Source organism: Giraffa tippelskirchi, chromosome 7 (assembly GCF_054371585.1).
Source record: "Giraffa tippelskirchi isolate mGirTip1 chromosome 7, T2T-mGirTip1v1.2.pri, whole genome shotgun sequence".
Lineage (NCBI taxonomy): Eukaryota > Metazoa > Chordata > Mammalia > Artiodactyla > Giraffidae > Giraffa > Giraffa tippelskirchi.
In genome coordinates, this window is record NC_137281.1 from 11,880,404 (window position 1) to 11,904,210 (window position 23,807).

The window sequence follows — 23,807 nt, forward strand, 5'->3', positions numbered from 1 at the left end:
GAGACAGTCTGGGATGGACCAGGTCTTGACTCCTGGGTAGGATTCAACTCCTGGACTTGCCACTGTATCCCTATCAACACAGGTCAGGGGTCCAGGACAGGTTCCCAGGTGCAGGTTCAGTCCAGTTCAGTCGCTCAGTCGTGTCTAACTCTTTCCCACTCATGGACTGCAGCACGCCAGGCTTCCCTGTCCTTCACTAACTCCCGGAGCTTGCTCAAACTCATGTCCATACAGTTGGTGATGCCATCCAACCATCTCATCCTCTGCCATCCCCTTCTCCTCCTGCCTTCAACCTTTCCCAGCATCAGGGTCTTTTCTAATGAGTCAGTCCTTTGCATCAGGTGGCCGAAATATTGGAGCTTCAGCTTCAGCATCAGTCCTTCCAATGAATATTCAGGACTGATTTCCTTTAGGATTTGATCTCCCTGCAGTCCAAGGGACTCTCAGGTATGGATAGCGCATCCTTTCCCCCAAGAAAAGCCAGCAGTTGGGAACCCCTGCCCACCCTGTCCCCAACTTCCCAGCCCTGGGCCCCTTCTCCCCCAGGAAGGAAAACCCTGGATATTGTGTAAGAAACTTGAGTTCCCTCAGTCTTAAACAAGGAGTGGGTCAAGAGTAAGAGGCCACAACCTCATCTGTAGCCATAGGATACCAGGAAGAAATGCTTGGCCTCAGGAGGAGGAACAGAGATCCAGGTTTTAAGATAACTGCCCAGAAGGTGTGAGAGGCGGAGAGCCACTTGGAGATGCTTTCTAGGCAGAGAGCATTGGCTGCTGAGCCCTTTGGTTTCCAAACCCTTGAACTCTGTTGGCCTTGGGAGATAAGAAGCTGGCCCACCTCACTGAACTGGTTAAAAATGCCAGCACTCCCCAGTACAGGACCAAAGCATGTGTGAGTAAGGCTGGGAGAGTTTGTAATTCCAAGGCAGTATCTCCTCCTTCGACAGATGAGAAAACTGAAGCCAAGAGGAGGGCAAGTCTGGGGCAGCAGCCAGCACATGATGGTCCAGCATCCTGCCCACCCTCCAGCCCAACACCAGGCCAGGAACTCAGGAACTGATACCCAGCCCTGGCTCTCACCAGCTCCTTCCTCCAGCCCATGAAGAAAGAGTACACCCCTGCTGCCCACCTGTGCCCCATTCAGGGCAGTTTTATTGGTGCCATTGGTACAAGGCCTTGCCCAATAGCCCCAAGCCTTTGCCTCCCCCCTTTCTGAGAAGGAAGCTGGATCCTCGGCCTGGCCTCCTAGGAAACAGCACATTTGGTCTGATGTGGCTGCAACACACGTGTGACACTCCGGGCACAGATCTGTGTGTGCAAGTCTGTGTCCACCTCCAGGGAGCAGGAGAGAGTGGAGGCTAGGTTCGTGGCTGGAAGCTGGGTGGAGCCCCAGCTGGCTGTAGAGATGTGTGGGCAAAGTGAGCAGGCCCCAGGTGCACCCCAGCTCCAGTGCTCACTGGTGTGGCTGAAGCTCAGGGCTGAGGGGCCGTATAATCAGAGATCCTGAGAGAGAAGCCCGAAGGCCAAAGAAGTAAGTGGAGCAGGCCAGGGCAGGCGCCCAGGGGTGGCTTCAGAGGGGGTAGTGTGGGTGCACACACACCAGCCCAGGGTTGGCAGACAATGTGCAAGGGGCCTTTGGTGAGTGTGGGGCTATGCCTCCCTTCCTTTCAGATCTGCGTGCCTGAGCCCCTGGCCTCCTGAAGCTGAAGGAACACACCTAAGGGTGGGGTGGGGGGAGGCTGGGAAGGAAACTCGGCTGGAAGTGGTTTAGGCCTCAGAGCCCACATCCTGTGGGAGGGTCTAGCGAGGGGCCTGGTGTCTGTCGCAGTCCTCCGCGCTGCTGGAGTGACAGTCCTCTAGGGGCAGAGATGGTCGACATCCTCCCGGGAAGAAGATGGCCCAGAGGCGAGGAGGTGGGGTCAGTCCTGCCGCATCCAGGATCAGGAGGCCTCGGGCGAGCGCCGTCCCCCCTCCTCCTCCATCAGCAGCAGGCGGCGCCGGCCAGCCTCGTAGTCGGCCTCGTCCACGCTGACCAGCAGGCGGACGGCCTCCCGGCCCACCGCCTCGCGCAGCGCCTCAGTCAGGAACACGCCCCGCAGGGCCTGCAGCAGGGCACCGCTCAGGTAGTCGCCCCAGAAGGCGTCCAGGTAGGAGAGCTCGGAGAACTTGATGTCGCACACCACAGAGCCCAGGTCCCGGGAGCGCAGCACCGCGGTGGCCTGCCCAAACACGTCCAACTGCCGTGCCAGTGCTTGGGGCCGCCGCGAGGCCACGCCCTGCTCTAAGGCTGGCCCGTGCTCACAGTACTCTGCTCGCACCCTGAGCCGGATGTCTGCGAAGAAGGAGGGACTGCTCAGGGAGGGGCCGACACCCAGCACAAGGGGACCAGGAGGGAGAGGGGGACCGCCACCCACCCTCCCTTCCCTACTGCCCCTCAGCTTGAGTTGCGCTGCACCAGCCCCACATCCTTCCTCCTTCTGGTAACCACACCCAAGTATGGGTGACACCCTCACTCGGCTTCTCTCTTGTGGTCTGACCTGTTACCTCCTGACCTGGTGGCCCTTTGCTTCCCCTCACGTGCCCCACTCCAGCCTCACCACCTCCGTGCTCCTCCCCCCAACACCCGGCAGGTTCCACCCGGCCCTGGCCCTCCCGTCCTCCAGCTAGGGATGGTCTCTCCCCAGTGTCTGCAGGACTTACTCTCATTTCCTTCAGATTCAAATGCCGCCTTCCCAATGATCCTACTCTGACCATCCAATTTACCACTGCCCCCAGGCCTCTGCACTTCCCAGACCCCATTCCATTTCTGCTCCATTTCTTCCCCCAGCACTTGGTCTCTTCTAACCCACCCCGAGCTTTCATTCACTGTCAAACTAATCACCTATCTCCCCCCAGTGTGAGCTCCCTGAAGGGACTTTTGTTTCTTGTTCACTTGTACAGGTAGCCCCGTGGCACGCGGTAGGTACTCAATACACATTTGTGAAAGAACCAACGCATGAATGAATGGATTGGCTTTTAGGTAACCAGCCGTCCCCCTCTTCTGCCCCCAAACAGTGAGATTCATGTGGGGCCAACCATATCCTCAGCCCCCCACCCACCAGGCAGGCACCAGGCCCAGGAGACTCAAGGCCGAACTGGGCTGGCTCTACTGGAAGCAGGCGCTCTCGTTCCACAGAGGCTGCCCAGAAGGTGGGCTCTGAGCCCAGGCCTGCTGGGGGCCGTTCTGCCACCAGGAGCAGGGAGAATGAAACCTACACAAGGCCAGGGACAGACAGGAAAAGACTGCTGAGTTCATCATGTGTGCGTGGAGCACCTGGATTTTCAGCTCTGATCAATTTCCTTTCTGCTTAAGCCAGTCTGAGGTGTGTCTGTCACTTATAACCCTGCCCACATCCACCCAAATGAGGTGGCAGCTCTGGGCAGGGGGTGGGACGTGGGACTTCCAAGGCCATCCCTGTAAATGTGACCTCAGGTGTATCACTTCCCCTCAGTTCAGCGGGATGACTGTGAATGGGAATCTGACTGCTGACTACTGATACCCACTCACATCACAGGCTGCCCCGAGGATCAGCTGTAAGCTGGAAATAACAAGCAGCGGAGTCATATGAACTCATTTAATCCTCTAACGACCCTGTAAGGCAGGCCCTAGTTATCACCCCAATTTACAGATGAGGAAATAAAGGCAGATGATGAAAAGGGGACAACAGAGGATGAGATGGTTGGATGGCATCACTTACTTCATGGACATGAGTTTGAGCAAACTCCGGGAGATGGTGAAGAACAGGGAAGCCTGGCCTGCTGCAGTTCACGGGGTCGCAAAGAGTCAGACACAACTTAGCGACTGAACAACAAATGAAGGCAAGGAGAAGTGACCTGCCCAAGGTCCCATGGGCAGGGAATGGCAGCATGTGACGGCGCGAGGGTCAGAGGGCAGTGACCCTCCCACGCCCCAGACAGCAGCTTCAGGTCAGTGGAGCTGATCCCACCCCAAGAGCCTTCAGGCACTAGCTACGTGACCTGGGACGAGTCACCACCTCTCTTGAGCCCAGGGTCTTGCCTAAACCAGGGGACAGTCCCTCCTGGGGAGGGACCGTCCACCAGTGGGTGCTACAGAATGGCAGCCACCAGCAGCTCGGATGCGGGGGCACATTCACCCCCTTTGACAGATGAGGCCGCTGAATTTCTGGGAGGGGAGTGTCAGGCTTCTGACTCCTTTCACCTTTCAAAGACTGTCAGCCGCAGAGCAGAAAGCAGCAGGCAGGTCCCCGCTTCCCCAGGCAACTTCTCAGCACCACCCACTTCCTCCTCCCACCCCAAACCCCAAATGCTTCCTCTTTCTGCCTCGAGGGGAAGCTCACCCTCTCTGCTCGAGGCCCAGGAAAACCTGCCCAGCCTCGGCCCCCAGGACTTCCCATGACACTCAGGCCTGGCTCCCTCCATCCTAGGATCAGATAAGACCTCTGGGCCCACATCCTTGACACCTCTGAGTGTCTGACCAGGCCCTCAACAGGTGTGAGCTGGGAAGCGGGGGACTGGGGGGGAGCAGCACCTGTCCAAGGCCACACGGGGGTGCTCAGCAGCAGAGGCACAGAGCCAGGTGGCGGAGAACAACAGACCTTGAGGCGAGTCCCGGCTCTGCCACTCTCTAGCTGTGGGGCCTTGGGCATGTGACCTCACCTCTCTGAGCCTCAGTTTCCCCATCTGAAAAACATAAACAGACAAACAAGCGGTCCCTGCTGCACGACGGGGTCATGAGGATCAAATTAGGCAACGCATGAAGCATTTGACCCAGAGCCTAGGCACAGAAGGCACCCCAAAAACAGGAACTGTGATTTCGACCCTCACCTCTCTACCCCCATGTTCCCTGCCTAAGCCTTGCGCCCTCTCACCTGAGCCCGAGCCAAGGTCCTCCCTCATCTCCTCCTTCAATCCCAACTCCATCCTCCCATACCCTGCCCTCCGGTCACAAGGGAAGTGCTCCCAGCACAAGCCTTACTCACAGAATGACCTGGCCATCTCCTCTGCCCAGAATGCCCATCACCCACCAAGGCCTGGCTCACTTGCAGCCTGGGACCTGCAGCCACCCAGGTGAATCCCCTCCCAGCTGGCATTTCTCCTCAGCACAGCCAGCTACTAGACCTGTGGTAGAGCCTGTCTATTCACACACAGCCCACCGGGCACAGTAGGGGTGGAAGGAGGACTAGATCGGGGGGACCCACACGCCCCATTCATTCTACCATTTGACAGATATTTACTAAGTGCCAGGAGCGCTGGGGAGACACAAGTGGGACTGGAAGACCTGTGAGCCGCAACCAAGGAGCACTCTGTGTGTGCTGTGCTGTGACCCGTCACGTCTGACTCTTCATGACCCCATGGACTGTAGCCCGCCAGCCGCCTCGGACCATGAAATTTTCCAAGCAAGGATACTGCAGCAGATTGCCATTTCTACTCCAAGAGATCTTCCCAACCCAGGGAATGAACCCACATCTCTTGCATCTTCTGCACTGCCTGGCGGATTCTTTACCACTGTGCTACCTGGGAAGTCCACAGCACACAGGTGACAGTACTTACTGTATTAAGTACTCATTCACACCTGTTGACCCTTTTGATGATGCCAGCAACCTTATGAGGCTGTGCTGCTGTTCCCTTTTTGTAGATGAGGAAACTAAGGTGAAGAGGATGAGTCACCTGCCCCAGGCCACACAGGTAGGAAATGGCAGAGCTGGAATTACAACCTAGATGCTTGCCTCCAGAGCCTAAGCTCTCAACTATCCCTAAACTGTGTGCTGCCTCTCACACGACGATACACAGAAGTCTATAATTAAAAGACAGTCCAAGAGTCAGGAGAGAAAATTATAGAGCGCGAGTTGTAATTTAGATCGAAATGATCAGCGACAATCTCTCCAGGAAATGACATTGGAAGTGCAACGTGAAGGAGGACAAGGAGGTCGAGGCAAGCAAGCAGTGAAAAGAGAACAGCGACTTTCCCAGAAGAGAGATCAGTGTTTGTGAAAGCTCAGAGGCAGAGTAGGAACTTGGGGCATTCACAGGCTGGGGGGCAGCATGGGCGGATCACGCTGGAAAAGGGTACAAGGGGACACCTGGAGGGGCCGGGCTTGATTGCACCCCGGCAGGCCGAGGAGGCGGGAAATCTGGGGTCTTCCAAGCTGACCGCACGTCTTTGCACCTCTTTGCACCTCGGTGGCCTCCTCCATAAAACCGCCTCACCCCAGCACCTGTTCTCATGGGGCCACTGTGAGGATGACAAGGCTGGATGCAGGTAAAGGGCAGACTGAGGTCAGTTCTGGGCCTGTAATGAGTCCTCTGCAAGCAGCAGGAAGGAAGTGGCCTCAGGACACAAAGCAGCAGGGGGGTCAGGAACAGAGGCAGGGAGCACTGGGGGAAGGCCGGAGGCGCTGAATAGTTTTTTCAGGCCAGGAACACCGAGCTTTTGTCTGCAGTCCCTCTCCACCAGTAGGAAATGCTGCCTGCCCCCAGGGTGGAGGGCTTGGCCAGGTTTTCTTGGACAGGAGAGCTGCTCCTGCCTCCTGCACTCAGGTGGGCCTCAGCATCCCCTTGGCTCCCCTACCCCACACCTCATCAGTCTCTCTTCGAGGGCAGAATGGGCCCCAGAGGGGAATGGGAGGGGCTTTCCAGTGAGGGATCAGGGAAGGTTTGAGGGATCAGGGAAGGTTTGAGGGATCAGGGAAGGTTTGAGGGACACAGGTCCCAGGAGAACAGGTGAGCCACCGTGCGCGCCAGACCCTGTGCTGCATGTGGCTGGAGGCCAGGGACGACTCTCACTCAGGTCTCCCCTCCGGGAGTTACTAACAGGAAAGGCTGGGGACCAACAGGATGGGTGCCCAGCGGAGAGCAGCCGCCAGCCAGTGCTAAGGGACAGACTCTGCCCCCCAATGCCAGCACTTCCTCTGGACAACAGCCCGCCCCGCCTCGGCTCCAGGTTCTTCCCCAAGGCATAGGCAGAAGTCCTTCAACTTGTCCTGAACTAATGGACACAGGGCCACCGAGGCAGTAACAACCTCTGCCTTCTTCCTGAAGGAAGAGCACACCACACCTAGGAAGTGCACTTGAAAAAAAAGAGACTTCCCTGGCGGTCCAGTGGTTAGGACTCCACGTGTTCACTGCTGAGGGTGGGGCGTTTGATCCCTGGTCAGGGAACTAAGATCCTGTAAGCCGCACAACACAGTCAAAATTTTTTTTTAAAAAAACATCAAACCAGAATCTGATCAGGCCTCTCCAGGCCCAACTATCAGTTTTTAGGAAAAACAGACAACAGAGGAACATGGTCAGTCAACCCTATCGCAGAATGTAATCAGCAAAATCCAGTCTTTGGGAAACACAACCACACAACTCCCTTCAACAAATACAATGCAAGGCGGGTGGGGGAGAAACAAGACGGGGTGGATCCGATAGATTAGGAGAGACTCAAGAGCACCAATGTTTAGACAAATTAGACATTTGGGCACTGAGAAGACATTTGAGAGTAAGAAGTTACTGGGTTTTTCTTTGTGAGTTTTTTTTGGCGGGGGGAAGGTAGGGGACAGGTGCTGAGCTGTGCGGGTTGCAGGATCTTAGTTTCCTGACCAGGGATTGAACCCGGGCCACCGCAGTGAAAGTGCCAGGTCTGAGTCCTAACCACTGGACCATCAGGGAACTCAATTCTTATCTTCTTGAGATACACAGTGAAAAATCTACCTATGAAACAACAGAATACCTGGAAATGACTCCAAAACAACGTGGCTAATGAAACCATGACCTGACAGTGGCAGAGGTTGGGTGCTGGGAGCTGAGGGTCGAGGTTCTTAATGCTAGTCTGTCTGCTTCTGTTTCTTATCCAGAAACAGATGTGGGAGAGGAGCAAACAGTTGGAGGGTGGGGGAGGGAAGCAAAGCTCAGCCTGTCATTCAAGCCCTCCAATTGCTTCCCATCATTTAAAAGACACAAAGTCCTGGCCTGAGGCTCTGCAGGACAGGCCCCTGGTCACTCTCCTGCCCTGGCCTCCTGACCGCCTCCACACTCCCCCTGCTCCAGGCTCACCAGCTTCCGCTCCACCACTGATATGTTCCCAGTCGGGTCTCCTCAGCCATCCACACCCTCCTACCTCTCTCCCTGTCTTCTGAGAGGCATTCCTAGACCACTTTACCCTGAAAATCCATCTAGAACTGCATTTTCCATCATTCTCTATGCCCTGCCCCTGCTGGTTTCTCTCCACAGCTGACATCATCAGTCTCTCTCTTCCTTCTCTTAGCTTTCTCCTCCCACCAGAATACAAGCCCCATGAGGGCAAGGCCTCCCGTCCCGTCTGTGGGGTGTGAGCACATAGTCAGTGCTCTATAAACACATGTGTGACAACCAAATGAACAAACCCGAGCTTTCGCCCAGCCTGCCCACTCCACATGATGGCGGACGACATCTCTACCTCGGGCCGTCTTGAGGACTCAAGGTCCAGTAACAGCACACTCAGCGCAGAGCACAGTGGACGCCTGAGAGAGGTGTGGAAACTCAGAGGTCCCGTGTCTGAGTCCAGGACCCCCCAGGGCCCATTCCTCATACTCTGGGGCCCTCGGGAGTTCAGTTTGGTTCTACCCCTCAGCTGAATGCAGTTGACTGGGGGGGTCCAACCCACCCACGGGTGTCACAGGTGAGGAGGGGGCCCCCCTTCCTCAGGTCTGGAGGGGCCTCCTTCCAACCCCAGGACTAAGCCATCTCCATTTTCAGGGGAGAAAACCTGGGCCCTACAAGGGAGAGCCTCACAACTAAGCCATCTCCATTTTCAGGGGAGAAAACCTGGGCCCTACAGGGGAGAGCCTCACGCCGGCCCCGCCCTGCCTGGTGAGTCAGCAGTCAGGCCTGCTCACTCATCCCCCACATCAGGAACGGGCGGGCCACACCCAGGTTAACCACCTCCCCACCCCATCAGGACACTGACGCCGCCACCCGCAGGACCCCTCCCTGGCCTCAGCTTGGCCGGCTCCCTAGGGAGGCAGAGGCTCTTCGGTCCCCCAGCCAGGGGGTGGCCCTAATTACCACCTGACTAGGGAAGAGTCACAACCAAGCAGCCACCCCAAGTGGGGGCTGTCTGGGGTCACGGCTGGTTCTGCTGGTCTGCTCCACCTGACAGCACCCAGGACAGGTATCTGCAGCCTCGGCTATGAGACAGCTTTGGTGCCCAGGGCCTGAGGGGCCGACATGGGCACTGGGAGGAGGCAGGTGCATGTGCTCTGAGGGGTGGAGGCTCCGCAGGTGAGGAGGAAGGCCCTCCGCCCCCAACGGAGGCTGAAGTCTCCTGGGGAATGCAGAACTGCCGCCACAACCCCTCAATCTTCCCGCCTGTGATCCCGCCCCTACCCAGTCCAGCCTGAGCCTCTCACTACCTGGTACCCTCTGTGACTGAGCCTTGTCCCACTCAGAGGAGAGGGTACCAGAGCGGCATGTAGGAGTGTGAGAGAGTGAGTCCTCTCCTCGCGACCAGTGAGAACTTCTCAATCGGGAAGGTCTTCATGAGTCTGCACAGCAGAGTCTCCTACCCCACCCAACCCAACCTGTCTGCAGGTCCAGTCAGCCCTATGGTTTATTTCTGCCGGTTCACCTCCTTCTCGCCTCTCCAATGCCACTACCCCGCGCCAGATCTCCACCGCATCCGTGTTAGACTTGAAGCCCCTCCACTCAGGTCCCTGCTTCCACTTTGTTGCATTTATTTCCCATGCACCTGACAGAGCATGTGCTACCTGTCCAGCACTTTGCAAATTGTAACTCATTTACTGCCTGATTTTCTAGATGGAATCAGAGTTCACGTCCACACTAAAAAAAAATTCCTTGGAAAGACTTGACCTCTAGTATAAAATCTAACTCCCATCTGCTCTGAGGCCTGCCAGGCCCAACCTCTCAGGCTCTGCCTGGCTCTTCCAATAAAAAATGAAAACGAAGGTAAGGAGTTGTCAGGAAAGACCTCCTGGAGAAGGCTGCACACAACATAATCCTTCGACTATGGGTGGGAGGTAGACCACCAAGATGGCTATAGAAAGGGCAAGAATTTTGCTGTGCTGAACAGGTGCCTGAGCTGCTGCCCACCCCCTGAGTGTCAGACAAGGGGCCGCTTCACCCCCCTCCAGCTCTACACTGCACATGCGCTCCCCGAGGCACACACAGACACCTACCACAGGTCACTTTGCCTTCTGAGGTGGGCCGGGCTGGCTCCTGCTGCTGCTGGGGGGGGGTAGTACCCCCCCTCCGCCGCCGTCTGGCACCACCATTGGGACGGCCCCGACTCCGCCGCTGCCGCTTAGTTGGGGGAGAACCTGAGGAGAGAAAGATAAGGTACGCTGAAGACCAGGTGACAGGTGGAGCACCAAGATGGGAGCCCAAGGAAGCGCTCAAGTCTGGACTCTGGGCTGGGAGACCCTGGGTGAGCCCCTCTGCTTCCTGGGCCAGAAGATGGGAGAGTACGGACAAGCGAGCATCATGTAGGACAGGTGAGCACACCCCACCTGGCAGTTCCACCCTCAGGTGGGACCCTAGAGAAACCCTGACTACTCACACCAGGAAACAGGCAGGGCAACAGTCACAGGAGCCTGGAGCTTTGTTTATAGTTTATAACCATGTAAACCTGAAAACAATGTAAACGTCTGACAAAAAGTACACACAGTAGTTTCCAAATAGATTGCTTAGTGAAAGAAAGCAAGTGTCTACAGTTTGCTACATTCTGTATAAAAAAGGAGAGGAAATACGAATGTATACATTATTTGCTATTTCTGCAAGATGAAACACCATAAGGCTATATGGGAAATGAATTTGATTATCTACTGGGAGGGAAAGAGACAACAAAAGAAATGATACTTCTAAGAACATCTTTTCCACATACTTTAGATTTGACCTTGGAATCATGTAACTGTTTTATGACATACTCAAAAACTTAAGGAGGCAAAATAGAGCATAAAATTAAACAGAAACAAATGAATCTACACATATATAGAATAAGTAACACACAGCAGGAGAAAAGGATTTTAAGTAACTAGGAAGAATATTCTGACCATAAACTCTTAGTAGGATATACTCTGAAAACAATTATAAATCACCAAAAAAAATCATGTTTCATTCAATAGACATGGTTAGCACTTTGTAAGTTTGAAATTGTTTTATTATTGTTGTAAAATAAAGCAAATACGTCCATGTCTTAATGTTACCAAGAACCAAGATTCTCAGCGTAAGATAAAAATGTCCTGTAAGGACTTCCCTGGCAGTCCAGTGGTTAGGACTCTGTGATTTCACTGCCAATGGTACAGGTTCAATTCCTAGTCAGGAACTAAAATCCCCACAAGCCAGCACAGTGCAGTCAGGAAAACAAAACAAAAAAGAAGGTCCTTGTAACGTTAATTTTGAACTGAAAATACTAACATGAATTTTTATTTAAAGGCACAGTTTCTAGTTTGGTTCACTGTAAGAGCCTAGAAACAACGCGCCTACTCAGCCCCTGAATCTTGGTCTCTAAATACCACTGCCTCTAAGGGAAACCAGGCTTCTGGAAACAGCTGATTCCAGGGCTGGGGAAGGAAAATACGAGGGAACCCAGGACATCCTGCAGTCCTACCTACAAAGCAAGAAGCACTCAAAGAATGAGGCAGACACATCAAAAAGACACAGGAGCTAGCCAATTTGAACATCAGGAAGAATAACTGATTCTAACACATTAAACACACAAGAATACATGAGTCCATGGTGACACTCCTCACTTAAAAAAAGAGAGAGAGGGATGAGTGGAAGCAAAGAGAAAAGTAAAACTCCTCTTGAGAAAATGCCAGGTAACAGACACAGGAGAGAATCCAAAAATCATCACTGTGAGAACACCAGTATAACAACTGGTTCAGGCAAAGATTTCCAACAGCTGCTAAACCCACTGGGGATGCTGCTGGGGAACAGGACAGGTGAAAATGTCATCCCACAGATTATCTACTAACCACGAAAGGAAAAACATCTCTGTACAAAGGGCAAATACAGCAGATAACCAGGTGAACAAACTTGCTCATTCACAACAGGAAAACCAGGTCTCCTCATGGGCTCCAATGTGAAGCTGACAGCATCAACCAAGGAGCATTCCGGCCAAATCCACATAACCTGAATCTAACCAACTCTCTAAACACTGTTCCCAAAATACAGAGGACAGAGCGGTAAGTTAAAAGATACTCTCAGGAAATCATCAGACACATCCAGAAACAATCAGGACACTAAAAAACAAGAGGCCCGGTCAATGTCATGGGGAAATAAAGAAAAAGGTACCTGGTGGCAGGGGGTGGGGGGGGTTCCATAGTAGAGATTAAGAAGACTAACAACTGAGTGCACAGCAACACATCTATGAGTGGATCCTAAAGTCCAGACAGTATTGAGAAGGTCTGAAACAGGGTCATTAGGATACCAAAGGATTAGTGCTCATGACCTTTCTCAGGTATGATAATGGTCTTGAAGTGGTATCAGACAATCTCCTGATTCTCAGGAGATGCCTGCTAATTTAGGGGTAAAGTGTCCTGATGCTTATAATTTACTTTCAAAGAGTTCAATAAAAAACCCCAGAGTTACATACATACACACAAACATAAAGCAAAACTGGCAAAATGTTAAAATTACTGAATCAAGGTGAAAGATATGAACAAGTTTACTGTACTAATCTTTCAGCTTCTCTGTATATTTGAAATTACACTTGAATGATTAAAGACTTGGGAGAGGGGAGGAGAACAGATAAATTCACTGCCATGGAAATGTAACAAAACCAGTTAGAAGCCCAACGTGAATAAATCTCAGAAATATATCCAATAAAGACAGCCATGTGAAGGATAACACCTACAATGTGATGCCATTTAAATCACATAAAACCACAAGAAATAATTGCACAGGTTGCTTCTGGACCCAGGCTTTTGCAGCAATAAACACACAAACCCACACACAAACACAAAGGAAAAAGCAGACAGAATTGGGACTTCCCTGGTGGTCCAGTGGCTAACAATCCACCTGACAATGTAGGGGACACTGCTTCGATCCCTGATCTGGGAAGATCCCATGTGCCTTGAGGCAACTAAGCCCATGCACCACAACTATTGAGACTGTGCTCTAGAGCCCACGAGCTGCAACCTCTGAAGTCCATGCACCCTAGAGTCCAAGCTCTGCAACAAGAGAAGCCACCGCAATGAGAAGCCTGCACACCCCAATTAGAGAGTAGTCCGCACTTGCCACAACTAGAGAAGGCCCGAGTGCAGCAATGAAGACCAAACACAGCCAAAAATAAAATAAATATATACATTTAAAAGAGAGACAGACAAAATCATCCCTCAGGCTCCTTTCTTGATGGGTCAGCATGAGGTAGGTTCATGAGGGTTCAGAAGGGCCAGAGAGGGACACTCACCTGTCTCCCACTGACCCTGCTCAGCATTCGAAGAACTGCTTGACTGGCGACGGCGACGGCAGCTGCCCTCCATCCTCCTTGAAGAAGAGCTGGACGAGCCATAGCTGTAGCGCTCTGGAGACACTGGGGATGGGGCAGGAGATGGAAAAAAGTATTCGAAACCTCCAACCTCTCCCAGGCCCAGCCTTCAATTCTCACCCCTCTCCACAAAGATTAACGCCTGCCCCACAGGGTGCCTGAGTTCCCCTGGTCAAATTCCAGACAGCCACTCCTCCTCAAACACCTCCAGCCCACACCCCTGGGTCTCTCTGAGGCCCCAAGGAGTAGGCAGGCCCCTGCAAGCTCACCAAATCTTCTCTTCCAGAGCCTGACCTCCAGAAATATTTTTCCCAAAATGCTGTCAGTTCTGCCCTAAGGATACCCTTCTCCTAGTTATCCAAACCCCATGGGCTTACCCTGGACAGGAAAGCTCACAAAGCCCCTCCCCAAACTACCGACAGCACCTCTAGTAACCCAGCCAAGGGCTCAACAGCTCACAGCCTCAGCACACAAGGGGCTCCTCACCTGCTCGGGACTGCTCTAGGAGTCCTTCCCTTACAAGGGGTAAGGGCATTAACTCTGGAGACAAACTAGCAGGATTTGAATCCTAGCTCCCACTTTCTAGCTATGTTATCTGCAAGCTCCTGGGTGACACGGCTTCTCACCTACTCTGCCCTTACTTTGATCTCTGCTTCTGCCACATTGGCCTCTGATAGTGCCAAACTCAATCCTACCTCAGGACTAGAAAGTCTGTCTTTCCCTCTTCCTGGAATGTTTTCCTCTTGAGATCTAGATACTCGGGCAGTACAGCAGCCTCAGTTCAAACGTCACCTTCTCAGAAAGGACTTCACTGGTTATAAAAACTGAAGGGGGCCGCCTTTCACTCTGAAACACTCCACACTGCCTACTCTCTCTGCTCCACTACTCTGTTTCAGTCTTTCCATAACCACACCTAAAAGTAAATCATTCAAATAAAATCATCTTCATATACTAAAATAACAGTAACAATAAGTCATTCGTCAGTCTCATAGTCGGATATCACTGGTCACATCCAACTCTTGTGCCACCCCACGGACTGTGGCCCTCCGGGCTTCTCTGTCCATGGGATTCCCCAGGCAAGAATACTGGAGTGGGTTTCCATTTCCTTCTTCAGAGGATATTCCTGACCCAGGGATCGAACCTGTGTCTCCTGCATTGGCAGGCGGATTCTTTACCACTGAGCCACCAGAGAAGCCCTCTACAGTCTGATACCCCCACTAAATGAAAGCCTCAGGGAACAAACACTTTGTCAGTCTCATCAAGCTGTACCTCCTGTTCCCTATTTCCCAGGGACACACAGGATTCAACTGTTATATGTGGGCAAACTGCTTAGCTTCTCTGAACCTACTGTGCTTTCCCTGTACAGTGGAGACGTGACAGGACTTCCTCTGAGGATTACTGGGGGGTGGAGGTGGGGGGGTCATAAGGTGATAGCACACATGAATAGGACTTACTGCTATGCCCGGCATGAAGTAAGCCCTCCGTAAACAGTGGCCACAAACATCACTACTGACGTGCCCAAATTTCACAAGCTCACCCCTCCCAAAGCCATGCCTCCTCCCTCTCGTGTTTCTCATTGATACCCTGGGAGGAGGAAAGAGTGCGATGAGACACATACTGTCTGATATGGCTCTCTCTTCATATCAGGCACCGGGGAGGCCCAGTGAAGGCAAGGCCCTCTCTCCAGCGGAAGTCTGTCGCCCTCCCATTCCCGTTCCATACCTGGCCGACGCCGCTTGCGCGCCAGGTGCGGCAGCAAGTCGTGGCGGGACAGTAGGCGCAGGAGTTGCCCCAGCAGCCTCAGGTTGCTCTCGTCGCACTGCCCGCGGCGCTCCAGCTCCAGCAGCAGCTCCAGGCCACTGCGGGCGCGGGCTAGGCCGCCGGGGGCACCGGGAACCTCGTCCAGCAGGAAGGCTAGCAGCTCCAGCTCGCACTCGGTCAGCTGCCCGCCCACCACCTCGAACATACGGTGAAGCGATAGCATCCCGTAGTAGTCCAGACACTCATCCTCCTCCCAGCTCGGGGCCGGGGTCGACCCGGACAGCGCCATACCCGGGGGAGCGGGGCAGAACAAGCTCAGAACCAGGGCCTAGAACCCACACAGCGAGCAGGAGGCAGCGGTCAGCGACGCGGGGACCCAGACCTCAACTCCACCAGTGCGTGTCCCCAGCCGCGTCCCGCCGGGCAGGGCCACCCTCATGTCCCAGCCTTGGAGCCTCCCCCTTCTGCCACAAGAGAATGGTATCGCCCGAGGTCCCCTAGTAACAGGTCCAGACGCCAGACCCCGCTCATCCTCCTACCACTCAGGCTGGCCAAACCCAAGGGCCCCTCCCTAGGTGGTATGTTCCGAACAAGCCTTCCACCTGAGCAAGTGACTCGGTCGGAACAAGCCTGGGGGCCCAACGGGGGGGACCCCGCCAATCGCCCTTTGTGGGCAATACTGTCCGGACATGTTCCTTGGCTCCGTCCGGAGGTACTGTCCAATCGGCCATATAGCTCAACCTAAGTGGTACCGCCCGAAAGTGACCCTCCGTTCCCTACAATGAGACCGACCAAAGCCGCCCTTCGCTCCACACAGGTGGCGCTGTCCGAATCCGACCCCCTTGCCCTGGAAGGGCGGTACCTCCCTCTCCCCAGCACCCAGGTGGTCCCGTCTACCCGCCGCTAGTCGCTTGTAGGCCTCTCTATAGCCGTACCGAATTCCGGCGTCTCACGACTCCCAGGCGACGGCCGCAGCCACTTGTTTTGGCTCTTTCTGGCACCTTCTGTATTATTACGCCTGCGTCACCTCGCCCCTCCCCCTTCGCCCAACTCGCGCAGGTGCGACCGCCACGCCCCTTAAGCGCAAGCGCAGAATGAGCTTCCAAGCCCCTCCCCTGGGCCCGCCCTCAACCGTAGTGTGGGCAGGCCTGTGCTGCGCCTGCGCAGAGCGAGAGTGGCGCCGCATCTGGGCTGGAGCTGGTGGTACCCTTTTGCAGGGTCGCTTTGGTCTATGACTCGAGCTACAGTGTCCTTGTTGCCCCACATCACGACCTGCTGAAACTACTCATGTCATGGACTACAACCCCCTCCTAATCACGACCTAGAAGCCCACGTTACTACTGCTTTCACCTGCCCATGCCAAAGGACCATAATCACGACCGTCCTGGCTCTGGGTAGTGCCAAGACCCCTTATGATCAGGACTTGGACTTTCTTCCATTAGACTGCCCCTTACTTCTACTGGCAACCTATACCCCATCTGTGCCATCTCGTGATCCTGACTGGAATCCCACCTCATTGAACAGAAATTCCCTATCTATAAATTCCTTCCTCAATCAAGACCGGGACTCCCTATCTCATTTTAGGAACCAATACCTCCTTCTTGATTGCAATAGGCCCCTACATCTTGATTGTGCATCTCCCGATGGTGTCTGTCATGACTCCCCCATTACAGTCAGAATCCCCTCCAGGAACTCTAACGCCCTGCCCCCATAACCCTTTAAAATCTCTGACCTCCAAGGTCACAGGGAACTCTCAATACCCCTCTCTAATCTGCACCTACCAATTTCACTCTGGCAAAAGCAGGTCTCTATCCAGAGAGCTGGTGTCAAGGCTGTATGTCTAAGCACTACCACCCCTCAACCCTGCAGCAGAGCCCTGGGCGTTGTGGCCACCCTGCTCCCTCCCCACTTGGGTGACTCAAGGTGAGGGCCCTCAAGTGTCTTGGGACAGGTTCCGGGACCGGTTCCCATCCTCTTGGGACTCCTGGGTCCTGCCTGGCACTGGCACTGGCTGTAGCAGTGACCTCGGAAGAGTTCCTTCCCCTCTCTCTTATGGCTCTTTGCCACCCTATGGACTGTAACCCGCCAGACTCCTCCGTCAATGGGGTTTTCCAGGCAAGAACACTGGAGTGGGTTGCCATTTTCTTCTCCAGGGGATCTTCCCAACCCAGGGATCGAACTCAGGTCTCCCGCATTGCAGGCAGACTCTTTACCCCCTGAGTCACCAGGGAATCCCCTCTCTTATGGCAATTGTCACCTCTTGAAACCCAGTCCTGGGCCAGACACACAGTAGGCGTCCAATAAGTGAATATCATTAAACTGACCTAAGAGTGGGAGGGAAGGGAAAGCAATTTTACAAACTGGGAAGGACTATGTCCAGGTTAGATGGATTATAGTGAGCATCCGCGTTGTATCAGGCCCTGTGTTGAGCGCTTCTACCTGATTGATTTCATCCAACCCCCTCAACAGCCTTTGAGATCACAGATGTGATTCAAGCCCATTTTATTCAGGAGTAAAACTGAGGCCCACAGGGGGGAAATACCCCATGTGTTTGGACTCCAAAGTTGTGCTCTCAGACATGCTCGGTCTCTTCAGCTATAAAATTACACTTCTGTCAAGGTCTCTTGCCACCCAGTCCACTCCATGGTCCCTTGCTTTCCAGTGATGCCCACTTACATTCACTCAACTTTCAGACTTGGCGGTAGAGCTACCCGGGAAAACTGCGCAGGCGCTTCTCCGAGCCCGGAGCCCCGCCCACAGGGCACAGTTGCGTGCGTGGAGAAACTCGCCGAGCCCCGCCTGAGCGTCCACGCGCAGGCGCAAGGGCGCGTGCCCTCCGCTTTCGGCTCTGATTGGCTGCCACGGGTAAGGGAGCCGCCCAATGGGAGGTGTGAATAGTGAGGGGTCCCGCACGCCTGGAGCTGAGGGTCTGTATCAAGAGCGGCGGGGGCTGCAGGAGGTGAGAGAGACGGGTGAGGGCGCCCCGGGGCGGGCCGGGGAAGAGAACGTTGGGCATACGGAGAGGGCGGAGGGAGAACGAAGGGGACACCGAGGGTCGAGGAGCTTTGGGGCCTGCGCTAGGGCGGGAGCGGCGCGGAGTGGAAAGACCGCTCCTTTCTCGGTGCCCTGTAGCGCTGACTGAGCGCCTGTGGCGTGCAGGCCCCCCACTGTTTGCAGAGCTCCCTCAGCCTGCGGAATTGATAAGTTTGGTCAGAGAAAAGGATTGTGTCTCAGGAAAGTTGAACTTCCAGGCCCCTGGCGGGCTCTTTCCTGAGGGACTTTTGTTGATCTCCTACATAAACCCTTCTTTCTCCTCAGTAGTTGACAATCAAAGATTGGGAAATGGTAAATGTTGACTAGGAAAGTCCACACTTCAGGTCTTTCAGGCCATGTTCTACACATTTACTGGGTGCCTCCTGTGTAAAAGCCTTGCACCAGGCGCTGGGCCTCGCTAAAGGGGGAATTCTCTTTTGGCAGCAGAGCTGTAAACAATGAAAAGTTGAACTCTCAGGCCCCTGGTTTCCGGGAAGATCCGTGGTTGAATGGCTTTTGTGTGCCAGGGCCCCAGGCAACTCAAAAATTAGGGAAGGAGTCAAAAAGTTAGCTCTTGGGCTTTTAGTGAATCATTTACTCAAGGAGGATTTATTGGACACCAGCTGATAGCAGGGCCTAGTGATGGCCTTGTTATTGCGGGAATTCACAGCTTAATAGGAGGGCTGGTCTGGTGGGAAAAGTGGAATGTGCACAGAGACCCTTAAACTCTCAAGGCCTTGCTTCCTGGAAGGAGCATTATTCATTCAGCAAATATACTCAGTGCCTATTGTGGTGAGACCTCTGGGAGCTTAACGTTTTTAACTGTCCCAAGTTTATGATATTTGCAATGATGGAGGTGGCATAGGATACCATAAGAACCCCCAAGGAGGGACTCCCCTGGCAGTCCAGGTTATAACTCCATGCTTCTAGTGCAGGGGGCACAGGGTTGACCCCTGGTCAGGGGCAGATCCCACATGCTGAAAGGTGCAGAAACTTTTTTGTGCAGAGCTGTAAACTGAACTCTGGCACTAACAGATGAGTTGAAGAAGAAATGGAGATGGTGGGATTTTATTTGGAAAATTATTACTGAGGCCTGCATGGGGGCAGTCTGAAGGACTCTAAAACCCCCATTGTGTGAAGAAGCCTGGGTTGGGTTGAGCCCACAGTAGAGGGAGATAGGGGGCACATAGAGGGAAGTTCGAAAGTTAAAATCCCTGCACTTGGTCAGTGGTTTTCTTGGTGACAGCAGCCCCTACAATGAATCACGTTTGCTTTGCTCTGATGAGTTTATCTCAAGTTCATGATATTTTCCATGATGGAGGTGGCACAGAATACTATAAGATCCGCAAGGAAGGTCTTCCCTGGTGGTCCAGTGGTTATAAGTGCAGGGGGCACAGGTTCAACCCTTGGTCAGGGCAGATCCCACATGCTGAGAGATGCAGCCCAAAAAAAAAAAAAAAGAACCCCAAGGAGGAGGGAGTGGCCACCCCCCTGTGGATATAAATATGTTATTTAAAAAGACTTCACAAAAGGAAATGCTGGGTGGGAGTTTGTTAGACAAGAAGAGAAAACTTTCTTGCCAGAAGGAATAGCAGCATCAACGACTTAGAATAGAAAAACATTTCTGGAGAATTATAAGTAATGATTCTATCTAACCTTGATCAAGTACCAGAGACTTTGTGGTCATTACTACTTTTAGCCCATTTCACAGGTGAGAAGACAGTCTCAGAGAGACAAAGTAAGTGGTGGAGCTCAGATTCAAACCAAGGGGAGTGTGGTTCCAGAGCCTTTGCTCTTAAACTTTGCTGCATCCCTGTGTGTACACATAGATGGAGGAAAGATGCTGCACAGAGAGGAAATGCACAGGCAAAGGCCAGGAGGCCCCCAAAGATACATTATGTTCTTGGAAAGGATGTGATCAGCCCTCTGGGTAAGGAGGGTGGCATCAGAGGCCAGACTGAGGAGGGCTTTCTCTCTCTTGCAGATGCCTGGCCGCCATATGGGGTGCAGTTCAGCTACAGAGTCATGGGCTCACTGAAGACTGAGGTATAAACATTAGATCCAGACTTGCTGATTGGTAGAGACTGGTGAGTGATGACATGGGCTAGGGAAGTCCTGAGACATCCCCCTTCCCCTTGAGTTCCTGGTGTCTCATTAGGCCCACCTCCTTTCTCCAGGCACTGCCTTCCGCACAATGGCAGAGGTGGTGGCTGAAGTGGCTGAGGTAGCTGAGATGCCGACACAAATGTCGCCAAGGGTAGTGGAGATGTCAGCACCGATATTAGGGGAGAAGATGGAGATGTCGACGGAACTGACTGAGATGACACCTGGGGAGGCCCTTGCCTCCTCCCTCTTCTTCCAGTTCATGTGCTCTGAATGTGGCAACCTCTACAACACACTGGAAGAAGTCCTCTCACACCAGGAGCAGCATGTGCCCATTGTCACAGAGGAGGAGGCCCTGACCACCCAGGACACTGGCCTGGAGCCGGAGCTGGTGCCAGGCACTGAGGAAGGGCCTTTCCAGTGCGGCGAATGCAGCCAGCTCATCCTCTCCCCCAGGGAGCTCCTTGCTCACCAAGATGCCCACCTGCGGGAGTCTGCAAGCCAGATCCAGTACCAGTGTGGAGACTGCCAGGAGCTGTTTCCCTCACCTGAGCTGTGGGTGGCTCACCGCAAGGCCCAGCACCTTTCTACTGCAGCAGCTAAACCTCCGGTGCCACCGCCTCTGCCTCCCGTCACACCACCACCTCCGCCCCCTGCTCCACCTGAAGTCAAAATGGAGCCCTATGAGTGCCCTGAGTGCTCTACCCTCTGTACCACCCCCGAGGAGTTCTTGGAGCATCAAGGCACCCACTTTGACTCCCTAGAGAAAGAAGAGCACAATGGGCTAGAGGAGGAAGAGGAAGATGATGAAGATGACAACGAAGAGACAGAGGAAGAGGAAGAGGCAGCAGCCGAGGTTGGTGACGATGCAAAGGGAGGTGACAAGTCTGCAGCTGGCCAGGCCCAGGACAGTGGGGATGGTCCGCCACACTGTACCTCAGCAGGGACGCGCCGGCAACACCGGCGGGCATCACACGGCCCGGCCTCAGCAGCTCATCCCTTCTATTGCAACCAGTGCCAGCGCAGCTTCAGCTCTGCAAACCGGCTTCTGGCTCATGGGCGGGCACATGTGGGTGGCACCCACGAGTGTACGACCTGCTCCAAGGTCTTCAAGAAAGCAGCCTCCCTGGAGCAGCACCTGCGGCTACACCGCGGTGAAGCCCGCTACCTCTGCGTGGACTGCGGCCGTGGCTTCGGCACAGAGCTCACTTTGGTGGCCCATCGGCGGGCCCATACCGCCAACCCACTGCATCGCTGCCGCTGTGGCAAAACATTCAGCAACATGACCAAGTTTCTCTACCACCGGCGCACGCATGCTGGCAAGAGTGGGGCACCCCCCTCAGCAGCACCACCCGCGGTGGCCTCCCTGGCTCCAGCCGAGCCCACACCTCCCCCCCCGGCCCCTCCCACCCCGCCCGCCCAGCTGCCCTGCCCGCAGTGCCCCAAGTCCTTTGCCTCAGCCTCCCGGCTCTCCCGGCACCGGCGTGCCGTCCACGGGCCCCCTGAGCGGCGGCACCGTTGCGGCGTCTGTGGCAAGGGCTTCAAGAAGCTGGTCCACGTGCGCAACCATCTCCGGACGCACACAGGCGAGAGGCCCTTCCAGTGCCATGCCTGTGGCAAGACTTTCGCTTCTCTGGCCAACCTCAGCCGCCACCAGCTGACCCACACAGGAGTGCGTCCCTACCAGTGCCTGGACTGTGGCAAGCGCTTCACACAGAGCTCTAACCTGCAGCAGCACCGGAGACTGCATCTGCGGCCAGTGGCCTTTGCCCGCGCGCCTCGCCTTCCCATCACTGGACTCTACAACAAGAGCCCCTACTATTGTGGGACCTGTGGCCGCTGGTTCCGCGCCATGGCAGGCCTGCGACTACATCAGCGGGTCCACGCCCAGGCACGGACCCTGACGCTGCAGCCTCCCCGGTCGCCCCCTCCTGCCCCGCCCCCACCCCCCGAGCCTCAGCAGACTATCATGTGCACCGAGCTCGGGGAGACCATTGCCATCATCGAGACGTCCCAGCCGCTGGCCCTTGCGGACACACTGCAGCTGTGCCAGGCAGCCTTGGGGGCCTCTGAAGCGAGCGGGCTGTTGCAGTTAGACACAGCCTTCATGTGACACAGTTAACAAGCAACAATAAAAAATTTGGTTGCAAAACAAGTGTGGGCACCTCTGGGGAGAAGGGGACCACCCCCTGACAAGCCACTTTGGCACCCAGTGGGTACCAGCATCCACCCCGGCCTCTTCCCTACTGACTCCTTAGAACGGCCCCAGCAGGTGTTACCTTTCGCTGCCTGAGGAGACACTGAAGCTCTGAGACACCATACAATGTGTCCCAAGTCACCCCACTGCTTGCAAAGTGGGGTTCACCAAGACTCTCTGCTCTGCTTCACCCTGGTGCCTAGCAACATCAGGTAACCTTTCCTGAGCCCCGATCATGTGCCAGGTTTCTGCTGGGCACTGTCACATACCTCTTCAGGTCCTCTGCTTGTTCTCCACCGCCCGCCCCAATCCTTACCTTCCCTGGACTCTGGGCTCCCTGGATTTGGCTCTGCCTGGTGGAAGAAGGTACTTGACTTCTCTGGGTTTCCTTAATCTCAGTTCCAGTTGAAAGATGGGTATTCAGCTGCAGATGGGTGATACTGGTGACCCAGGCATGAGTCAGACAAAGTCTGTGCCCAAAGAGCCATGCAGAAGGGTTGGAGGAACACACCCAAGTACAGATGGCCTTGTTCTCTTGAGTGTCTTGTTGATTTATTCCGCTTGTGTGTCCTAAGGCCACCCTCTGTGTGCTGGGGCCCAAAGACCAGTCAGGCCTCTGCGGTGCCTGAGGCGGGGCAGGCACACCTCAGCCCCACCTCAGCCCCAGGGTCCTCAGGGTGGCCATGGGGAGGTGTAGGGACAGGAGGAGCCCAGAACAGGAAACAAACTCCATGGTAGATCAGGGGTCAGAGACTTCTAGAGGAGTTAATCCTTGAAAAGGTAGACATCTGCTAGTAGAAGAGGAAGGAAACATTACAGGCAGACAACACTGCAAGGGCGTTGAGTTCTTGGTACACTCGGAGGTTGTACAGTTATTGACAACAGTCACAGCAGACATCTGGCTGCCCGGCCATGGCAGGCACTGTGCATGTATTGTGATACCAGCAGCCCTGTGAGGCCATCTCAGTACTATCCCAAGAAACAGGGACAGACTCATCCAAGGTCTCATAGCTGGGCAGAGGCGTCAGCCGGGATTTGAATCCAGGTGGTCCTTTCGGCCCACATCTGCAACCAGTGCTGTTGAGTGACTGTGACCTGAAACCAATGCAGGGGGCAGCGGTTCAGAGGAGTCATTGTAACTGGAGGAAAAATAACTGGGCTTAAGGGGCCTCGCAAGATAAAAAGGTCCAGGGAGCAGGAAGGAATCCCCAACGTTTTCAGAGGT

General features: G+C 54.4%; 2 protein-coding genes across 8 annotated transcripts; one reads left to right on the plus strand and one right to left on the minus strand.

The window, feature by feature from the left end:
- Positions 1-1,121: 1,121 nt before the first annotated feature.
- Positions 1,122-16,269, minus strand: DEDD2 (death effector domain containing 2). Of its 3 annotated transcripts, none has more exons than XM_081516161.1 (5): positions 16,185-16,269; positions 15,211-15,577; positions 13,426-13,533; positions 10,178-10,318; positions 1,122-2,331 (listed from the first exon to the last, which is right to left on the minus strand). In XM_081516161.1, exons 2-5 carry the CDS (start codon positions 15,536-15,538, stop codon positions 1,940-1,942), a joined length of 969 nt encoding a protein of 322 aa, XP_081372287.1. In that variant the 5' UTR covers positions 15,539-15,577; positions 16,185-16,269; the 3' UTR covers positions 1,122-1,939. The 3 variants fall into 3 exon arrangements, with proteins under 3 accessions (XP_081372287.1, XP_081372286.1, XP_081372288.1); XM_081516160.1 differs by having other exon boundaries at positions 13,411-13,533; XM_081516162.1 differs by lacking the exon at positions 1,122-2,331 and adding an exon at positions 5,983-6,269 and having other exon boundaries at positions 13,411-13,533.
- Positions 15,775-23,121, plus strand: ZNF526 (zinc finger protein 526). 5 transcript variants are annotated; one of them, XM_081516147.1, is made up of 3 exons: positions 15,775-15,961; positions 20,267-20,369; positions 20,460-23,121. In XM_081516147.1, exon 3 carries the CDS (start codon positions 20,477-20,479, stop codon positions 22,496-22,498), a length of 2,022 nt encoding a protein of 673 aa, XP_081372273.1. In that variant the 5' UTR covers positions 15,775-15,961; positions 20,267-20,369; positions 20,460-20,476; the 3' UTR covers positions 22,499-23,121. The 5 variants fall into 5 exon arrangements, with proteins under 5 accessions (XP_081372273.1, XP_081372272.1, XP_081372270.1 ...); XM_081516146.1 differs by lacking the exon at positions 15,775-15,961 and adding an exon at positions 18,126-18,221; XM_081516144.1 differs by lacking the exon at positions 15,775-15,961 and adding an exon at positions 18,126-18,208.
- The last annotated feature ends 686 nt before the right edge of the window (positions 23,122-23,807 follow it).